Below are 23,049 nucleotides of genomic sequence, written 5' to 3'. Positions count from 1 at the left end.
CAGAACGAGAGTGGAGAGGGATAGGAAAGACTATGAACAAGAAGAAGCAAGAAATAGAGGAAGATAGTGAGAGAGAAAAGAGGAGCGGGAGGTAAAATGAAACGAATATGCGGGAGGTAAGAGAGTAGCGAGGGAAAGGAAGAGCCAATATTTTGAATTAGAAAAACAAAAAGATTTTGGGAAGAGCACATTTTTGGAGCACCAGTTCAATAATCAAACACCACAAGTACGTGTCCTGCGGAAGACACCAAGCTAATTAGAAAAAGCACTTTTTAGCAACAAAAATTTTCTCACTGCTGTCAGAGTAGTCCGAAAACGACCAAACTTATTTTCAGTAAATGCAAAACTTTGGCTAATAGAGAAGTGTATAAGTTTGAAAAAAATCTCACTTAAACTTTTTATTCCAGCTGTCCAATTACGTCACCAGAACTTGAGCCCATGCTAAAGGAAATGTGAGCTTAGTGCTTATCCACCATACCCGGCGGTGGATGATTTGTCGTGTGTCACTATTATAGGTATGTCACTTGATCTACAGTGGTTGGGCATATTTCATCCCTTTTTCCCAACTGACCCGATGAAAGCATCATTAGATCTGATATTACGTCACCTTGTGACCTTGTGATTTCACTTCATGTGGAAAAAAAAAACCAAAACTATCTAGGTCCATTCTAATTGTCAGCGACTGTATCAATCACTGTGCAATATTTTCACTAAAATGTGGTGTGGCATTTTAAAAATTTACGTACATAATATATAAAAACACATATGTAACCACATAACAACATACAAATACAAGAGCAACCAAAAAATTTTAAAACCAAAAAATTTCACTCCCTCACAAAAAGTCAGAACGCTTTATTGCGCTGGAATCTGCAGGCGCGTGGTGTCGACAAAATTCTTAATAAAATTACATGCCAAAGAGCAAAAGTAAAAAATGGACCAGCCGGAACGGTAGTACCCAAAACAAAATAAAACAACAAAAAACTACTACAACTACTAGCGTTGAACGAGCAGTCAAACGACCGGGGCGGTCAACCAGCGTGTGAGTGGCTGGTTGGTTTGTTGGTTTGCTTACTTAGCCACTTCTTGGCAGTGGCTGTTTTGTAGCAAAGGTATAAACATCATTAACTCACTGATTTATTAGCTTTAGTATAGCGTGGCGACGATGCGCTGAAGTCGGTAAGGGCCAACCGCCACCAACTAAACGCCAATGGACCGTTGTGATCTGCGACAACTAAAGAGAAAAAAATATTGAATTTGTTTTTTTTTTTTTTTGGGTTTGCTAACAAAACCAACACATACACGTACTCAATTTAAGGTCTGTCTGCATTGGCTCAATTCGGTGGAAATTTCTTCATGACAGTTTCAGCCTCCGTCTGCTGTTGCGCCCTCTACTAGACCGTCGCCTTTTTTCATTTTAATATTTCTCAGACTTTTTTGTGATTATTCTTCTCTTTTTGTGTGTTTTTAACTTATTTAGTTACCTTTTGTCTTTCACTAAACCTTTTCTTGGCCCATAATCATACGACCGCACACACAAACAAGAAATAAAAACACAAAACGTTGATGACCATATATTGTCAGCTTGTTAACAACAAAGCAAATATTGCTTAATTTTTATTAGGCCCTCTCTTGTGCGCAAGACCATTTAATGCACGCACGTGTTTTTTTTTTTTATTGTTGTTTTCAGATTTTGTTTTTGTTTTAATGCTGTTCTGCTTGATTTTACAAGCATATCAACTGCAGAACTGCTGACACAGCAACTGAATAATAATTTTAATAAAGTTTATGAGCAAAGAGGTGGCGTAGAAAGACTACTCCTCTAAATGCCAACTTGCGCCTGAAATATTAAAGTTGGAATTGCAACAAAAAAAAGAAAAAATTGTGATTCCAAAACTTAGTAGTTCTTGCTAACTGCTTTGTAGTAAAAATAATTTTATTATGAAGAGCATGTCAAAACAAGCTTTTAGGCGCGAGCTTGTATCTTTGTCGTACACTTAAGCTGCCTAAATGACCTTTTGTATTTTGTGATAATTAAATTTAATTAGCAAGTCTACGCTGTTTGGAGAAGTGCGCCGGTTGAAATCGTTTTAGTTTATCTTCTTTAAATATTTTTTTGTTGTTTTACGGAGCAGTTATGCCAAAAAGCTCAAGTAAAGTTCAAGCGTATGTCAATTGCTTGTTTGCCTAGAAAAAACGCCCAACATTACTCAGTTCTTGGTAAGAGGAACACGTGACAAAAATACCTGGGTAATTATGTAATCTGAAAACCTTCAAAAGCTTTACGTGAAAAAATACGACACCATAACCATACTTCTGTTACTCAGTGCCAACATATATTTTATGTTCAAATATTTTTAGGGATCGAGAAAGAAATCTTTTGCAGATAGAAAGAAGCTAGATTTTTATCGACAATCGGGCCTATTCTGGATTTCAACTCCGACCAATTTTTTCGGAATCGAAATGGATTGGTGTTCTGAATAGCGATTCCAACCATACTTGGTCAATTTGAAAAGTTTTGCCTCTGAGCAGTCGGATTCGAAAATAATTAGCCCATTAAGCACGGATAATTACATTATTTTTCCCACAAATAAGGTTTATTAAATTATTCATTTTATTTTGAAGATTTATAACAAATTTTTGTTGGACTATTTCTTTATTTAGTATAACAAATCTTAATTTGAAAATTCCTATTAAAAATTTTCCAAGCTAAACAAAGCGATTCTGGTCGAAAGGAAACCGACGTGTTCTCAATTTCGATCGATAATTTTGCGATTTTTATGCATAATTCCACGTCTTCTTGCCTCTGCATTTCCAAAAGCCATTGGTGCTGGCATTTTGTTCAAATTTTTGCACAATTTTTATTTAACTAAAACCAAAATAAATAAAAACAGCTGTTTCGCTTGATTATCGACTCGAAATGAAAACTGTTCGAAATCGACTTCGAATCGATTTGCTTCAATCGGAATTGAGAACACCAAAATGAAATCGACTCGGAATCAGCCTCGTTTTACTTTGCGAAACGAGTCGGAATTCAGAACAGGCCTGAATATATTAATCAAAAATGTTTTCTTCTTCTCTATCGCAAAAACTGTTTTAACAACTTCAGTTAAAACTCGTTCTGAAAGTCATGAGGTCCATTTATTGAACATTTGATAATTTTTATATCTGTAGCTCTCTTCTGCTAAAATATAAAACAGATGCGATAGTGGTATCGATATTATATCTGCCGATCCTTTTTTGAAGTTCATGGGTAATCGATATTTAAAGAGCTATAAAATCGATATCATGTTTCTAAGAGGGAATGACCTGAGAATAGTATTTTTTTTAATAATAATCCTCACTCTTTTCTGCTTCCTTTTTAACTTTTCTATTTAACTTTTTTATCTTTAACAAAACTTCGTACAAGGCAAAACGGCGCCCAACGAGGGGCACAGTAATGTAGCTGTAATTTTAAGTACTAAATTAGCAAAACCTATTTATTTGTTGTCGGACGTCGAACGCAGCCAAACACTTTTATTGGTGGGGTGAGATTAAGTCAACGGCCAAAAGGTCAATTTCAATTATGACCACTTCAAATGGCAATAAGTCCAATTTGCCGGAATATAGTGAAAGAAGCGAACATTTTCATTAAACTTTTAGTTAAATAATTATTTCTAACTCAGATATGTCCTTATTGAGTCAGTTTATCTCCGATTTTTCACTAGAATGGGACTAGAATGGGGATGAAAAATATATTATGCCGTCGTACTAACCGTGCGCCCTCGAACAAAAAAAACAGCCACTTTTTAAAACGCTAACTCATAATACTGCTTTCGTATTGTCTCAGAGATTTCTGTTATCACCGCCTCTAGGACCAGTTTTATTCTCGTAGTGTGGTTTCCACAAAATAACTTATTTCATTTCATAATTCTGGATAGCTCAGTGTTTTTGTTTGAACATTATCGACAATGATTTGGGATATTTTTTGAGCAAAATTTTGAGGAAGGTGAGTTCTTATCCTGCTAAACGCCTTTCCATCTGTAATTAGATCGTAGCGGACTTGCAACAGCCTTAACATTTTCTTCATCTTAAATTTGCAATGTTCGAAGTACCTGACCATAAAGTTCCGCGGATAGGGTAGTGTACGTCAGCAACTTCACATTTCTTCCTGTTGGTCATCCATGGCTGTTCATCGACATGCTACCTGTTTATATGACTTCTCTGTTTATAGCTAGATCCATTGCGTGGGCATTTTTGTTGTATATATTGATCTAGGTAAAAAGATCTACCTGCATAGATATTAAACTGCAACATATTGTCTTGTACAGAAAAATTGTCTACCGCAAGTTCCAAGATGATATCTGAGCGTGATGATGACTTCATGGAAGAAAAAATTCCATGAGAAGCCCACGCAGTACCGAAAAAGCTTAACTATATCATCACTAAGCACCAATTTCATTCATCAGTATGTATTCTCGTTTGTACCAATTCTCAGAGCTTGAGCTTCATTTTATTATGACTTAAAAAATTGTATAATGATAATTTATTGAACTGCTACTGTATTATTGAAACATAAATAACACAGCCGCAGCAGGGAGAAACAAATAAACCACACACAAAAAAATAAGGAGCGAGCAAACAAGACAGCCATATTAAACATGGTGCAATGAATGAATATATATACATACATAAATAAAAAAATTAAAAAAAAAACTTGGTTTTAAAACATGGACGCTAAGGAGTAGCGTTTTAAAGTCAATAAAATTAAAATAGCTCATAGAAAGAGGCAAAAACGTTTAACAAAATTATTAATAAAATTCATTTATTCATATATAAAGATATTTTACATGACAACGTACATATATACCAAAACTTCTATCATGTATAATATATATTCGTACAAGCTTACTGAAAAGTAATTTCTCATTTATTTATGCTTTTTATACTCAGTTGAGCAGAGCTCACAGAGTATATTAACTTTGATTGGATAACGGTTGGTTGTACAGGTATAAAGGAATCGAGATAGATATAGACTTCCATATATCAAAATCATCAGGATTGAAAAAAAATTTGATTGAGCAATGTCCGTCCGTCCGTCCGTTAACACGATAACTTGTGTAAGTTTTGAGATATCTTGATGAAATTTGGTATGTAGGTTCCTGAGCACTCATCTCAGATCGCTATTTAAAATGAACGATATCGGACTATAACCACGCCCACTTTTTCGATATCGAAAATTTCGAAAAACCGAAAAAGTGCAATAATTCATTACCAAAGACAGATAAAGCGATGAAATTTGGTAGGTGAATTGAACTTATGATGCAGAATATAAAATTAGTAAAATTTTGGACAATGGGCGTGGCACCGCCCACGTTTAAAAGAAGGTAATTAAAATTTTGCAAGCTGTAATTTGGCAGTCGTTGAAAACATCATGATGAAATTTGGCAGGAACGTTACTCCTATTATTATATATACGCTTAATAAAAATTAGCAAAATCGGAGAAGGACCAAATTTTAAGTAAAATTTTAACAAAAAATTTAATATCTTTACAGTATGTAAGTAAATTATGTCAACATTCAACTCCAGTAATGATATGGTGCAACAAAATACAAAAATAAAAGAAAACTTCAAAAGGGGCGTGGCTCCGCCCTTTTTCATTTAATTTGTCTAGGATACTTTTAAGGTCAAAAGTCAAACAAAAATTTACCAATCCATTTGAAATTTGGCAGGGGCATAGATTTTATGACGTTAACTGTTTTCTGTGAAAATGGGCGAAATCGGTTGAAGCCACGCCCAGTTTTTATTCACAGTCATCCGTCTGTCCTTCAGCATGGCCATTAACACGATAACTTGAGCAAAAATCGACATATCTTTACTGAACTTAGTCACGTACTTATCTGAACTCACTTTATCTTGGTATAAAAAATGAACGAAATCCGACTATGACCACGCCCACTTTTTCGATATCGAAAATTACGAAAAATGAAAAAAATGCCATAATTCTATACCAAATACGAAAAAAGGGATGAAATATGGTAATTGGATTGGTTTATTGACGCGAAATATAACTTTAGAAAAAACTTTATAAAATGGTTGTGACACCTACCAAGTTAAGTAGAAGAAAATGAAAAAGTTCTGCAGGGCGAAATAAGAAACCCTTGAAATCTTGGCAGGTATTACATATATAAATAAATTAGCGGTATCCAACAGATGATGCTCTGGGTAACCCTGGTCCACATTTTGGTCGATATCTGGAAAACGCCTTCACATATACAAATACCACCTCTCCCTTTTAAAACTCTCATTAATACCTTTAATTTGATACCAATATCGTACATTCGAACATATTCTAGAGTCAACCCTGATCCACCTTTGGGGCGATATCCCTAAATGGCGTCCACCTATAGAACTAAGGCCCACTACGTTTTAAATAATCATTAACACCTTTCATTTGATACACATGTCATACAAACACATTCCAGAGTTACCCTCGGTTCATTTTCCTACATGGCTATTTTCTCTTATTTTGTCACCATAGCTCTCAACTGAGTATGTAATGTTCGGTTACACCCGAACTTAACCTTCCTTACTTGTTTTTTTTTTTTTTACTTTTATCCACGTAGCGCCATTGTTGAGCCAGCTAATTAAAATTTATGCATAATTAATTTTTGGGGAGTTCGCTATTTTTATTAGGTTGTATTAGATGTTTATTTTCAGTTGTTATGATCTGGCGCCGTGTAGCTGACAAGCATTGTGGTTAAGGCATGAAAGTGCAGAGCGTGAAATAAATTTAAATGATTGAAATGTTTGCGAATTGTGTTTAAAAGTTTTCTTAAGATTTAAAACTGATACTATTATAACTGTTTCTTCACAAACATCTATTTATATGTGAAGGGCCGGCAGTAAAGAGATTTATATTAATTGTGAATAAAAGAGAAACTTCTAACATACGCGTTAAAAGGGTATAAAAAACAATCTGTGAAAATTTGATAAATCATATGCGAGCTTTATGAGGAGTGCCAATTTTACTAATATTTTTTATGTATTACTATTATGGCGAACTTATTTTGTCATTAACTTAAAAACTATCCCAAGAGTTTAGCATTGTGGTGTAACCCATATTAGAGGTTTACGCCGATCACTATATTGGCGGCGCGCCGGTGCACGCCGGTGATCTTGCTTTAAAACGCTTTTTTCTATTTAAAATTAATATTTAGGAAAGGTTTTGTTTGTATGTATTTAAGGGAATCAACGTATTGGCGATTTCGGAAAGATCCGGGGTTTTTGCCTCAAAGTCTCGCGGATCGTTCAAAAAATTTCAAGAGCAGCTCCTTGCGGAGGGACTGTCCTTCATTCAATTACTCCAGGGAGGCTTCGAACCTATCCCCGGTCTAAGGGACTGAGGTACTTAAAATGGTCACACTTTTGTCTGTATATCTCGTACAAAACGTAGTTTCACCAAAGGAGATGTTCTGGTCTAACTTCTAATACTCCTTATCGACGCGATTTCTTTAAATTATTTGTGATCCCTTGCTGGTCACGCACAAAGGCGATTTATGGTTGCTATTAATGGTCTTTTAATACTCATGGCATAGTTTTAACGATGTGCACCAACGCTGGCCTATTGTTAGTCGCGTCAAAGGGGGCATCAAGTTTTTTCGGCTCTTTTAAGAGCTATAATTCCCGAAGTGCGAACAGTAGCAATCCTGTCCACCACCAGTCGCTACCACGCATCCTGGCCCTCACATAACATGCCAGCACAGAAGTTATAGGACTGCGACTTCGAACGCATACCTTCGTGAACGTCACTAGAAGCTCTATATATAGCTCCGAAGACTTTCTAACGGATTTTTTTTTTCGCGCTATACTGTCGAGCACTACCAAAGAAACACCTTGAAACGTTAGGGAGTGGCTATTCGGCCAAGGATGCCGCCCTCGAAATCATAAGCAGTCCAAGTGGATATTATTGCATAACTCATGGGTGAAAATAGTATAATCCTACATAATTTAAATTTTACAAGAACCCTGGATACCTTTTCTTTTAATGTAGACCAACGTTTGGAGACGCTTGTGTTCACAACATTGATTTCAATAGTCTTCGTTAGATCAAAACGATATTTTAGAATGAAAGTCGACCGAAAAATGTTAACTGCTGTTTTCCGGCCTTATGATATAAGAGCTCATTATGGATGACCACGTGGCTGCAGTTTTGAGACTAGTTCGACGGTCCACTACATTACGACACACGGTCATTAGTTCGACTGTCTTGGGAAAGCTTTTTCTTCACCACTTTGAGTGTTTTTGCGAAGGACAAAGCCTCACCTGGTAAATATATGTGCCGTATTCACATTTGTAAAAGGAGCCGTAACGTGTAGGTGATATTTAAACTTGGTTGAAAGGCTTTAATAAATGTGATTAATTCCAAGGGATCAGTTGGGATAGGACCGCCAACTTTAGGAAATGTGAAAACGGGAGACTTGGGTGTTGAATGATGAATTGTGAAAATCAAAATTAACACATCGGACGCTATTTTAAAGTTTCGCAAATAAACAACAGATATTTGAATATAAGGCCAAGTGATTTTTCAAACCCTTCTATCTTCAACTTAAGTACAAGGTGAGAATCATTTCAAAGGGGAGTTTAAACCCCTGGGACCTACTAAAGGATTTTGCATAACTGATTTCGCTTATTATTCCCAATCGGAATATAGAATGTTTGAGAAAATCAGCATTTTTTTCGGGTAACTTGCTTTTTAAACAACAGAAGGACAATTTGAAAACATGTTCAACTTGGGTCATTTTATTTGAATTCATTGTTCCTTCTTAATGTTTTTTGAAAATTATGCAAAGTGTGCATTTAAATTTAACATAATTTTTCTTTTAGTGTATTGTTTTAATAAATTGGTGAATTGGGTAATGCAAAATCCGTGTTAAGCTGGCATTGAAAGCGCCTGTTTTTATACTCAGCTGAGCAGAGCTCACAGAGTATATTAACTTTGTTCGCATAACGGTAATCCGTAACGGCATAAACTAATCGAGATAGATATAGACTTCTATATAACAAAATGATCTGGGCGAATAAAGAAATTCATTTAGCCATGTCCGTCCGTCCGTAAACACAATAACATGGATAAATTTTGAGTTATCTTGATAAAACTTGGAAAGTAGGTTCCTTCGTCCGTCCGTCTGTCCGTTAACACGATAACTTGAGTATATTTTGAGGTATCTTGATGAAATTTGGCATGTTGGTTTCTAAGCACTCATCTCAGATCGCTATTTAAAATGAACGAAATCGGGCCATAACCACGCCCACTTTTTCGATATCGAAAATTTCGAAAAAGAGAAAAAGTGCTATAATTCATTACCAAAGACGCCTAAAGTGATGAAACTTGGTAGGTGGGTTGAACTTATGACGCAGAATAGAAAATTAGTAAAATTTTGGACAATGAGCGTGGCACCGCCCACTTTGGAAAGAAGGTAATTTCAAAGTTTTGCAATCCGTAATTTCGCAGTCGTTGAAGATATCATGATGAAATTTGGCAGGAACGTTACTCCTATTATTTTATGTGTGCTAAGTAAATATTAGCAAAATCGGATTACAAACACGCCCACTTAAAAAAAAAATTTTTTAAGTAAAATTTTAACATAAAATTTAATATCTTACAGTATAAAAGTAAATTATGTGAACATTCAACTTCAGTCATGATATGGTGCAACAGAATACAAAAATTAAAGAAAATTTCTAAATGGGCGTGGCTACGCCCTTTTTCATTTAATTCGTCTAGAATACTTTTAATGCCATAAGTCGAACAAAAATGAACTAATCCTTGTGAAATTTGGTAGGGATCGGTTAAAGCCACGCCCAGTTTTTATACACAGGCGACCTTCTGTCCTTCCGCTCGGCCGTTAACATGATAACTTGAGCAAAAATCGATATATCTTTACTAAACTTAGTTCACGTACTTATCTGAACTCACTTTGTATTGGTGTAAAAAATAGCGAAATCCGCCTATGACCACGCCCACTTTTTCGATATCGAAAATTACGAAGAATGAAAAAAATACCATAATTCTATACCAAATATGAAAAAAGAGATGAAACATGGTAATTGGATTGGTTTATTTACGCCAAATATAACCTTGGAAAAAACTTTGTAAAATGGTTGTGACACCTACCATATTAAGTAGAAGAAAATGAAAAAGTTCTGCAGGGCGAAATCAAACGCCCTTGGAATCTTGGCAGGAATACTGTTCGCGGTATTACATATATAAATAAATTAGCGGTACCCGACATATGATGTTCTGGGTCACCCTGGTCCACATTTTGGTCGATATCTCGAAAACGCGTTCACGTATAGAACTAAGGCCCACTCCCTTATAAAAGACTCATTCACACCTTTCATTTGATACCCATATCGTACAAACAAATTCTAGTGTCAGCCCTGGTCCACCTTTATGGCTATATCCTGAAATGGCGTCCACCTATAAAACTATGGCCCACTTCCTCTTAAAATACTCTTTAATACCTTCCATTTGATACTCATGTCATACAAACAGATTCCAGGGTTACCCTAGCTTCATTTTACTACGAGGTGATTTTCCCTTATTTTGTCTCCATAGCTCTCAACTGAGTATGTAATGTTCGGTTACACCCGAACTTAGCCTTCCTTACTTGTTTTAAATTACTTTTGAACGGATAGAAAGAGTTACATTACGCAATTGGATTCTTATAACTGGCAGTGATGCGCATCCGTTGATACCCCTTTCGACCATATCCGTCCAATTTTCGGCATGAACAATAAATGGCCTAGACAGTCTTAAATGAGTAGAAAATATAATACCGCGCCGGACGCCACCGCCGCCGCCGATTTTTTTGATATTCGGCGGCGGCGTTTATCGACGGCGTATATCTCTAATCCGTATGACCTCTTCAAATGGTCATGAAATAAATGGGCTTTATGACCAATTTAAACGCGCAAAATTTCTATTGACTTTATGATCTTTTTAAGTTTGATTTAAAGGCCAATTGGAATTTTTCGGTTTTTCCATATGACCATTTCGGAACCATAATATACTTAACCCTCCGATAGATTGTGGCGTCTGGCCGGACGAGAAGGCTTTATTTTCGTGAATAACATTACTGCTACCCACCCGATCATGAAAAGCTTTAGTGACTTTTTAAGTTTAAAAGTGGTCTTTATAATAACTCGGAAATCGATATTTTTTTCTTTTAATGTTATCTTTCTTTTTTGTACCAAATTTGATTATGTCAAATTTTAGCGTTGTCGTCTGGCTAGACGAACATATTTTTAAGCCTACAAGACCTATTATTTCTGGGTAATCACAGTGTGCGACGAGTTTTCTTCAAAATTTAAATATTTGTGGATAAAGTTCTAAGAGTCAAATTTCGTCTGGCCAGCCGACAACGCTAAGATGTGTTGAATTTATTCACCGCTAATCGGAGGGTTAAACGAGAACAGCACAACATCAAAAGAGTTCTACAGAATGAATAAGGGACGTTTAATTGAAATATTTTTATTTTTATTCTGAAGAAATTCTTGTGATGCCTGTTTTTAATCCGATTTTTAACTGAAATAAAACCAGACTATGAAACGTGCTGCATACTTTTTCTTCGGAACCCATTTATGTACCAATTGAAATTCTTAAAACCCCATGTTCTTAGATCTGACATTTTTTACACTCAATTGTTTCGCATAATTTTTACCGGTGTGATTAATTGCTGTTTTTATTCAACTGTAAATTTACCAGCTAATATTAATGCGTGCAATATGAAAGAAATTTATTGACTCTTTGGCCCTTGCGAAAATATGAGTTGACTTTTTAGTAAAGCATGATTGCCAATATCGTTGTTATTGTAACCGTTTGTAATTTAATGATGTGACCATTTCATTTGGTATTAACTTCACTTAACCTTGTGGTAATGTAGACCTTTTTTTTATTTTTTTTTTTTTTTTTAATGTAGACCTTATGTCACCTCTCTCCGAACGGCACTCTTAGAGCAAGATAGAATTGATAAAAACCACTATGTACTATATACCGGCAAGAGAAACTGCTATCCTCTGCTAGTTGAAAAGGTACAGCATATTGTAGCATACTTTCAGGCAGGCTCGCATAAATTAGGTTTGGAATTGTGTAGCAGATGGGGTAGTCTTTATAATTTCTTTTAATTTAAGAGTTTTGTTTTGTGGGTTCGCACCACGGGCAAAGCAACATTAAAATTTTAGAATTAAGGTTTTTCAATTAGAAGAAAATTTTTCTAAGCGAGGTCGCCCCTCGGCAGTGCTTAGCAAGCGCTCCGGGTGTATTTCTGCCATGAAAAGCTCTCAGTGAAAACTCATCTGCCTTGCAGATGGCGTTCGGAGTCGGCATAAAACATGTAGGTCCCGTCCGGCAAATTTGTAAGGAAAATCAAGAGGAAAACGACGCAAATTGGAAGAGAAGCTCGGCCTTAGATCTCTTCGGAGATTATCGCGCCTTACATTTTTTTAATTTTATTTCTTTTTATTGCAAACACTCATGGTTTGCTAAAGTCACCTACTTGCAGATATTTTGTCGCTATCGTGCCCAAAAGTAGACTTCAAGTTTGTTGTGAAGAAGGTTTGGAAATCTAATACACTTAAAGGAAAATATCTCATGTCACAAAAAGGGCCTGTCGAAAAAATTAAATTTGTCGGCCTGTGTAATTTAACATGACATTTACATTTGAAAATATTTGATAACAGCGATGAAAAGTACCAACCATTGTTTAAGGATTCGTCTAGAAAGAAAATGGCCTAAGACCGCGCTGTTCAAAGCAAACTCACATTATTAATACGAAACATATTCTATTTAAATTTACAACAATTAAATATGTCCAAGAATGTTGATATTTTTCATAAAAAAATTACAAGTATGCAAATCGTCTTCTATGCGCCTGTAACAAATGAACTGTTTATTTTTAACAATAAATTTGGTTGACAAAAATGCGCACAACAAAACCTAAGTCAAATTAACTAAAGGTGAGGGAGTGACAAGGCTTATGTAAATATGGTAATTATGTATTTGTCTACCTAAAGCAGACACACTCCACCTAAAATTGCAGCCAAAAAATGTCGCCTTTATAAATTCTTTTGTTAGCTACATATTTGGATTTCTACACGCAAAACGCTTAAATTAATTTCTAGGAATGGTTGTAACTGACATAAACACGTAATATGAAGATAGTATAACAACATAATAGCAAAAAAAGCAATAGCAATAAACAAGCAATATTCTGCTCGAATTATTTAGAAAATATGTAAAATGCTTGTAGGGTATGTACATACCTACATATGTACGTTGATAAGCAAGCAAGTAGTCGCCTTACTACTCTGATCCTATTAAGACACCCTAAATTTTTTAATATTCAGTCTCTATGTATATTAGGGTGGGTCGATTTGTATGGACGAAAGTTAACCGATATCGCGCCATCGGTTTTTCTATAGGATTTGGGCTCAGGAAAAAAGTTCCACCACGCATACCCAAAAAAATTATTTTCAAACCTGCGGAATTTCATTTTTTTTTACTTTTTTTCGACTTTGAATTTTAAGGTTTTTTTTATGACCTACTAAAAATATTTCATATGTATACTATGTCCGACCCAAAAATGTCCGCTAAAAACGTTGGCGATAACAGTTCTTTGAAAAAAAAAAAAAAGTTTATCGACTACGTTTTTAGCGGACATTTTTGGGTCGGACAGGGTATACATGAAAATTTTACAATCAAGTGAAACTTTTTTTAGTAGGTCATGAAAAATACATTAATCAAAGTCGAAAAAAGTCAAAAAAATGAAATTCCGCAGGCTCGAAAATTATTTTTTTTTGATATGCGTAGTGGAACTGTTTTTTCCTGAGCCCAAATCCTATCGAAAAATCGATGGCGCGATATGGGTTAATGAAACGACCCAGTCTAATATATATATAAAATAGTTATAAAAAGCAAATAAATGTTAAAATTGTGGGATGAGCGCACGTAAAATATTCGTAATTTGAAATCTCCAAAAACACTCGAAGAGTAATATCCCAAATGATAATTTTTTGGACACTATGAAGAAAGTCGTAATAAAATGTAGTTCTGAAGAGCATTTCACGTTTTTATGCCTTCATTTGGGACTGCTGTGTGTCGTAAGGCAATTCACTAGGAATTTGTTTTGTTGAAAAAAGGAGTGTTTATAAGAGGTAATTGTGTATGTGTTTATTATTGATCAATTGTCTGATTTCAAGAGATTTAGAGACTATATTAGGTCGTATTACCTTTATATCTCTTTTATGTAAATATGTAAATATAGAGAGTAATTGTGTTTGATGAAGACATTATAAATGCATATTAATACAAATCAGCAATATGGAAGTTATTATTTTTTAAATACTTTCCCTTTACCTAAACTATTTACTAAAATAAAAGAAGTAAGGACGGGACTGTCTTCGGCTGTGCCGAAGACCTCATACCTTTCATGAATGGGGCTGAACAATAATCTTATCCCGTTTGTAATCTTCAAATAATCGGATGTATAAGATAAGAAATATATAATGAACAGATGTACGTACCTAACGATTTTTAAGATAAATATAAAATAAGAAATGGCAAAAAAACCCACTTATCTGAACGATCGGTTGCATTGGATATATATTATATATAGCTCCGATCGAAACGATTTTTACAGGAAATCTTCTATGATATATTTGAATATATAACACCAAGTTTAACGTTTTTGTATTGGAAATTAAGGGAGACTTTGCCAAAAATCTTTCTATCTGAACGATCGGTTGTATGGGATATATACTATATACAGCTCCGATCGAAATGATTTTTACAGGAAATCTTCTATGATATATTAGAATAAATATCAACAAGTTTAACGTTTTTGTATTGGAAATTAAGGGAGAAATTGCCGAAAATCTTTCTATCTGAAGGATCGGTTGTATGGGATATATACTATATATAGCTCCGATCAAAGTGATTTTTTCAGGATATCTATTATGATATATTAGAATATGTATTACCGAGTTTCACGTTTATACTTTCTAAATTGCGGTAGGAATGACCAAAATCGTCTTATCTGAATGATCGGTTGTATGGGATATAGTGGTCCGATCCTACCGTATCCGACAAATGTCTAATATAATACGAAAATACATCCTTGTGCTAAATTTCATTGAGATATCTCAAAATTTGAGGGACCAGTTTGCGTTCAAACAGACAGACGTACGGACGGACAGACGGAAATTGTTATATCAACTCAGTTCGTAGCCCTGATCAATTCGGTATACTTAATGGTTAGTATATCTTCTATAAGCATTGCGATGGAATCCACAAGGAAGCCGACGACCTGGTGCACCTGCGAAAACTTGGCGCAGAACTGTGGATAAAGAACTCGAAGACACAGGGTATACGTGGAATGACATCACAAGAACTGCACCTAACAGAATAAGATTTAAGTCGGTGGTCGAGGCCCTATGCTCCAATAGGAGTTGAGGAGGATGATGATGATGATGATGATATCTTCTATATTTCTCAACGTTACAAACATCGGACCAAAGTTAGTATACCATTTCATGTTCATGAAAGGTATAAAAAACATATTTTTCAAGCAAGCGCTCGGGCGCAGATTGTTTTAATTGCAATATATTTTCTTTTAATTTTTTGTTAAGCCGGAGCAATAAAAAAATAGTTTCATAGCAAATTGCCGAATATTTTTCGATTGTTAAAAAATATGCGTGCATACCTCTTTATTATTATTATTATACCTCTTGCTTCGTTGCTAGTTAATCAGCGACTAAACTGTTACCACTACGAAGATTTTACTCTTACAAGCACAGCCACACTTTCAATTTTGGTGACCACTGATTAAGAGTTTTGAAAGCAGGACGATTAATAAAAAACAAGGACCCTAGAATGCTGCCTAGGGAGGGAGCACAGGATATGGCAACATTATGTTGTAGGGGAGGGCATAATATCAATAGTAATATTATAGAGCCAGTTAGTCGGACAACTTTATATGCAGTTATTATGGCAATCACCAATTGCCACCGTAAAGATATTTATGTGGCAGACCTTCGATCGATTGAAAAAGCGGTTTTCTGGCGCAATTCAGGAATTCGAATAAGAGCTTAGACAAGATGGTGTAACCTATCTACCATGTACCGATTCCGTTCGGGGTAGTTTGGATACGTTTTGGTATAAATCCTAAATTAATTTAAGACCAATTTAAGTATATTTGATGGTTAGTTTTGGGACTATTTCGCTAATAATTTGGGACATTTTCAGAATATTTTCAATCATTCGGTATAACTTACGGATTGCTTCGAAATCTTATTGCCATCATTTTAAGCCTTTTTTTAATACGCACTATTCCGATATGATTTCCGAAAATTTTTCGGTATATTTTAGTGATGATTTGGATCAATTTGGGACTAGTCGAGGATCATTTTGAAATTATTTCGGAGGTAATTTCTGAAGTGTTGCAGCAGTGAAGTGTTTCAGCAGTGTTTTCAGGATCATTGTAAGGTAATTTTGGGGACTGCTTCGGGATTGTTTTCCGAGCCATTTAAGCACGTAATTATGAATATTTGGAGATTCGAGTATTTAAATATAATATAATGCAGCAACTGAATTGAATGTCAAAAAGTTAGCGAGCTTGGGAGTATTTCAAGATTCAAGAACCTCGCGAGTAAGTTTTGTTTTCTCGAGTCTCGAAATTCGCGCTTGTGTTCGTGAAGAAATCGTAAGCTCTAGCCCCGAAACATGCAGGAAAACACAAGAACAAAGCCAACGCTGAAAACTGAAGAGGTCAGGCGATTAATGATAATTTCTTCCCCAGGTCTATTAAGGGTTTTAATGAGGGTCGACTACTAGGAAGACTCTTAATAAAAAAAAGTAGTATTTCACACCTTCTAGAGCATAAAAATGTATTCTATGGTGCGTTTATGGCACAGCTGATAGATATTTGTACTTCGCTTTTCCATCCCTATTTCTATAAGAACCAACAAAGTATACCAGAATTGTGGAACCATTTGCCATTGACAACCATAGCATACTATACAAAAAACCTAGTTAATGTTAGCAAATGTTCTATGATTTAAAAATAATTTAACTGACATTAGTGAAGCATAAACAACTACCTTTAAAAATAATAACACATAATAGGGGTACAACTAAAACGGTTAATTAATTTGTAAATGCATAACAAATCCAGTGTAGCGTAAAATTAAAAAAAAAATACTTTTTTTTTTTTTGAAGTTATGCTAATGACTAAATTTCTATGCGGCCGGGTAGGCCCAGTACCGCTTTAAAAGTGTAAATGCTCACCAAAGATGAGTTGGCATATGAAATTTAAAACAGAAACCACAAAAAATTTAAGCTAACCGGCAAAATAAACAACCATACAAACATACATACATACAGATATACTTAAGTCTATTTATGCTTAGGTGAAAAATCGCTGCATGAACTGTAAACATTAAATCATAATAACGCATATTTAGTAGTATCATTAAGAGGTTAAAAACTGACAAAAACAACAACAATTAAAAACAAGTAAGGAAGGGTAAGTTCGGGTGTAACCGATCATTATATACTCAGCAGAGAGCTTTGGAGACAAAATAAAGGAAACCACCATTTAACAAAATGAACCTAGGGAAACCCTGGAATGTGTTTGTTTGACATAGGTTTCAAATGGAAGGTGTTAATGAGTATTTTAAAAGGGCGTCGGCCTTAGTTCTATAGGTGGACGCCTTTTCGATAGTAAGTCTCACACCCATTTTGCAAAGTTTTTTCTAAAGTTATATTTTGCGTCAATAAACCAATCCAATTACAATGTTTCATCCCTTTTTTCGTATTTGGTATAGAATTATGGCATTTTTTTTTTTCATTTTTCGTAACTTTCGATATCGAAAAGATGGGCGTGGTCATAGGCGGATTTCGCTATTTTTTACACCAATACAAAGTGAGTTCAGATAAGTACGTGAACTGAGTTTAGTAAAGATATATCGATTTTTGCTCAAGTTATCGTGTTAACGGCCGAGCGGAAGGAGAGACGGTCGACTGTGTATAAAAACTGGGCGTGGCTTCAACCGATTTGGCCCTTTTACACAGAAAACAGTTATCGTCTAGAGTCTAAGCCCCTACCAAATTTCATAAGGATTGGTAAATTTTTGTTCGACTTATGGCATTAAAAGTATCCTAGACAAATTAAATGAAAAAGGGCGGAGCCACGCCCATTTTGAAATTTTCTTTTATTTTTGTATTTTGTTGCACCATATCATTACTGGAGTCGAATGTTGACATAATTTACTTATATATTGTAAAGATATTAAGTTTTGGTTAAAATTTGACTTAAAAAAAAAATTTTTTTTAAGTGGGCGTGGTCGTTCTCCGATTTTGCTAATTTTTATTAAGCATACATACAGTAATAGGAGTAACGTTCCTGCCAAATTTCATCATGATATCTTCAACGACTGCCAAATTACAGCTTGCAAAACTTTTAAATTAACTTCTTTTAAAAGTGGGTGGTGCCACGACCATTGTCCAAAATTTGACTATTTTCTATTCTGCGTCATAAGTTCAACGCACCTACCAAGTTTCATCGCTCTATCCGTCTTTGGTAATGAATTATTGCACTTTTTCCGTTTTTCAAATTTTTCGATATGGAAAAAGTAGGTGTGGTTATAGTCCGATATCGTTCATTTTAAATAGCGATCTGAGATAAGTTCCCAGGAATCTACATACCAAATTTCATCAAGATACCTCAAAATTTACTCAAGTTATTGCGCTAACGGACGGACGGACGGACGGACATGGCTCAATCAAACTTTTTTTCGATACTGATGATTTTGATATATGGAAGTCTATATCTATCTCGATTCCTTTATACCTGTACAACCAACCGTTATCCAATCAAAGTTAATATACTCTGTGAGCTCTGCTCAACTGAGTATAACAAGTGTATAAGGAAAATTTAAAACAATATTACTCGAAAGCCCAACATTAAATGTAGCATTTAAATAAAATTGATACCGTAACCAATGTAAAAAGGAAAGTAAGCTAAAGCGGATGGGGGGCTAAATGAAAATTGAAAAACAAAGTATCTACTAGAATTAAAATTGCTTCGTTAATTGCGCGCGATATTAAGCCAAGTTTGCATGCCAAACCGGCCACATGCAAAGTAGAGGGAGTATAAATATTAATGTTAGATGTACAAATGCACAATAGAGCTGGACTAAATATTCTATCCCGGAATTGATCTGTGAAGTGTTAGGTCCCGAAGAGGTTGTATTTAAGTATTTACTTGTGCAGTCTAAGTTGCTTTTAGCGCTGAGACCGCGGAAAGGTCTGAGCTAGAAAGCGAACCTGAGAGCCGACATATAAAAATGGCAGCGATATGTAAATGAGCTTATATGATTCGTCTGTATTTTAAAGAGTTGGTGTACGCAGAATAGTCAATTGTACATTTCACATTGCAACGGTTTTAATAGCATGCATTTTGTTGCTACAAATTAGGCACCACTGTCTATGGGTAATAAACAAGCGTGGGTAAAAAAATTAAGAATTATATTTTTTTAAAAAGTTATAAAAAAGGTAAAGTCAAAAGTTAACCTACAGACTAAGCATTAATTCAAAGGTACATTAGGGTGGTCCTTAAACATACGAACTAATTGCAAGTACTTATTTTTATACTCAGCTGAGCAGAGCTCACAGAGCATATTAACTTTGTTCGCATAACGGTAATCCGTAACGGCATAAACTAATCGAGAAAGATATAGACTTCTATATATCAAAATGATATGGGCGAAAAAAGAAATTCATTTAGCCATGTCCGTCCGTCCGCAAAACATGATAACTTGAGTAAATTTTGAGGTATCTTGATGAAATTTGGTACGTAGGTTCCTGGGCACTCATCTCTATCTATTTAATCTCATCGCTATTTAAAATGAACGAAATCGGACTATAACCACACCCACTTTTTTGATATCGAAAATTTCGAAAACTGAAAAAGTGCGATAATTCATTACCAAAGACGTATAAAGCGATGAAACTTGGTAGGAGCGTTCAGCTTATGACGCAAAATAGAAAATTAATAAAATTTTGGACAATGGGCGTGGCACAGCCCACTTTTAAAAGAAGGAAATTTAAAAGTTTTGCAAGCTGTAATTTCGCAGTCGTTGAAGATATGTTGAAATGTGGCAGGCGCGTTATTCCTATTACTATATGTGTGCCAAACAAAAATTTGCAGAATCGGATGACGAACACGCCCACTTTAAAAAAAAAATTTGTTTTCAAAGTCAAATTTTAACAAAATATTTAATATCTTTACACCATATATAAGTAAATTATGTCAACATTCGACTCCAGTAATGATATGGTGCAACAAAATACAAAAATAAAAGAAAATTTCAAAATGGGTGTGGCTCTGCCCTTTTTCATTTAATTCATCTAGAATACTTTTAAGGTCAAAAGTCGAACAAAAATTTACCAATCCTTGTGAAATTTGGTAGTCGCATAGATTCTATAACGATAACAGTTTTCTGTGAAAATGGGTGACATCGGTTGAAGCCACGCCCAGTTTTTATACACAGTCGACCGTCTGTCCTACCGCTCGGCCGTTAGCACGATAACTTGAGCAAAAATAGATATATCTTTACTAAACTTAGTTCACGTACTTATTGAACTCACTGTGTCTTGGTATAAAAAATTGCCGAGATCCGACTATGACCACGCCCACTTTTTCGATATGGAAATTACGAAAAATTAAAAAACTGCTATAATTCTGTACCAAATATGAAAAAAGAGATGAAATATGGTAATTGGATTGGTTTATTGACGCAAAATATAACTTTAGAAAAAACTTTGTAAAATGCGTGTGACACCTACCATATTAAGTAGAAGAAAATTAAAAAGTTCGTGGTATTACATATATATAGTACATATATATATATATGATGTTCTAGGTCACCCTGGTCCACATTTTGGTCGATATCTCGAAAACGCGTTCACATATACAACTAAGGGCTCCCTTTTAAAAACCTCATTAATACCTTTAATTTGATACCAATATCGTATACCACACATTCTAGAGTCACCCCTGGTCCACCTTTATGGCGATATCCCTAAATGGCGTCCACCTATAGAACTATGGCCCACTCCCTTTTAAAATACTCTTTAATACCTTCCATTTGATACCCATGTCATACAAACACATTCCAGGGTTACCCTAGGTTCATTTTACTTCATGGTAATTTTCCTTTATTTTGTCTCAATATCTCTCAGCTGAGTACGTAATGTTCGGTTACACCCGAACTTAACCTTCCTTACTTGTTTTTTTTTTTTTATTCTATTTATAGTTTCTATATAATTTGAGTATCATTTTGCTAATAAACTTGTTTTTGTAAATATGTAGCTATATTTTATTTAAATATTTATATTCTTTATGCTTTTTATTTATGTATAATATAACTATATTAAAGATTTTCCTCTCAATTCTATGTACTTATATCGCAATCTTCCCTTTTTTGTCGTTGCAGAGGGGCGCGAGTGCGTTAACTGCGGTGCTACCTCTACGCCATTGTGGCGACGTGATGGCACCGGTCACTATTTGTGCAATGCCTGTGGACTGTATTATAAAATGAATGGCCAAAATCGACCACTCATTAAACCAAAGCGAAGACTGGTAAGTTTAACAACACAAAAAATAGTGTCATATAACAGTAAAGCTATATAAAATAATTAAAGAAACAAGAGACTAACAAAAAATTGCTTATCATGATATTGTGACTCGTATAAAAAGCGTATTAGTGTATTTCCCACATAACCTATCCTCAACTCAAATCACTTTGCTAGAATTACCGAAAAACAAATCATTATTAATTTATAGGCATATAAATTGTCCACACTATTTGAGAAATATATGGTTCTCAGAAATTTTAACAAATTAAAAAATAGGAAATGCAATATGCGTCTTCCAAAAACGTATTAAATTTAGTAGTTATAAAGTGACAGCTAAATAGGTAAATTAAAATTTATAAGAAAAACGACTGAATCATTACGCGCTCATCTAAATTTATTCATAAACTGATAACAACAGCTTCGATAAACAAGCTTTTTTTGTATACGTCAAAAAAAATAAACAAATTTGTTTTCCTTTATAAATATAACAAAGTTGAGTCGTGCTAACAGTAGTAGCGCCTGTATCTTAAGCAACAAATCAACCACAAATAATCGCATCAAAACAACTCATAAAAATCTAATAAAACGCAATATCTTTTAAAACTACAAAACTGAAAAAAAATATATAAAAATTACTAAATATGCATAAATTAAGGCTCATAACATCGCCTCAAAAAAGAAGTCTTAATATCTTCCATTTACATCTGTAAATTGAGTGGGGTTCTGAAACGCACACAATCACTTACATCTACAAAACTCATTCAAGCTACTTTTACAACATGCATTCTAACAGATCCGAACATAATCGCCTATCTACGATCAACGTTAAGCGCCACACAGTGTTGCTGCCTACTCAACCAGTGGCGCCAACTACATCAAAAATCGTTCGAAACTTCACAAAATCAAAACACCAACTCAATAATATTACATACAAAAATACAAATGAAATTATCACAATACAATTCAATATTACAACAACAATACACAGACTTCCTTTCCTCTTTTGCCTACAGTTCCATGAAGCAGTCAGCCAGCTACTTAAAATTGTGGCTTTTTAGGGATGCTGTGCCACCAACTGTTTTATGTTGTTTAGAAAAAAAGGGGCGATGTGTAAATGTATTGGAAGTGTGTAGAAATTTTAAGGTTTTCAAAATAACATAAATTGACCTATTAGCATGCACACTTATATTCTTACAAACTAAGTATGTAAATAAATGTGTAACTAATGTATTCAATACGTTGGGCGTAAGCAAGATTCAACAGCTTCACGCTGTATTTGTATGACAAGGAGTATAAATTTTCCCACCTTAGTATGGCACAACCGTGTAATAAATATTAATTTGTTGATTATTTAAAATATAATCTATTT

The 23,049-nt window shown here is 34.7% G+C and overlaps 1 protein-coding gene across 2 annotated transcripts in view; it reads left to right on the top strand.

The window, feature by feature from the left end:
- grn (GATA binding protein grain) overlaps positions 1-23,049 on the top strand; it is a 257,566-nt gene that overhangs the window by 138,925 nt on the left and 95,592 nt on the right. For both annotated transcript variants that reach the window (XM_067762921.1, XM_067762920.1), the window contains exon 5: positions 21,539-21,684. In XM_067762921.1, the coding sequence (XP_067619022.1) occupies positions 21,539-21,684 (146 nt within the window). The remainder of the gene's footprint in view (positions 1-21,538; positions 21,685-23,049) is intronic.

The sequence above is a fragment of the Eurosta solidaginis genome, chromosome 1 (assembly GCF_040869045.1).
Source record: "Eurosta solidaginis isolate ZX-2024a chromosome 1, ASM4086904v1, whole genome shotgun sequence".
Classification (NCBI taxonomy): domain Eukaryota; kingdom Metazoa; phylum Arthropoda; class Insecta; order Diptera; family Tephritidae; genus Eurosta; species Eurosta solidaginis.
This window is presented reverse-complemented; position numbering and strand designations above follow the sequence as displayed.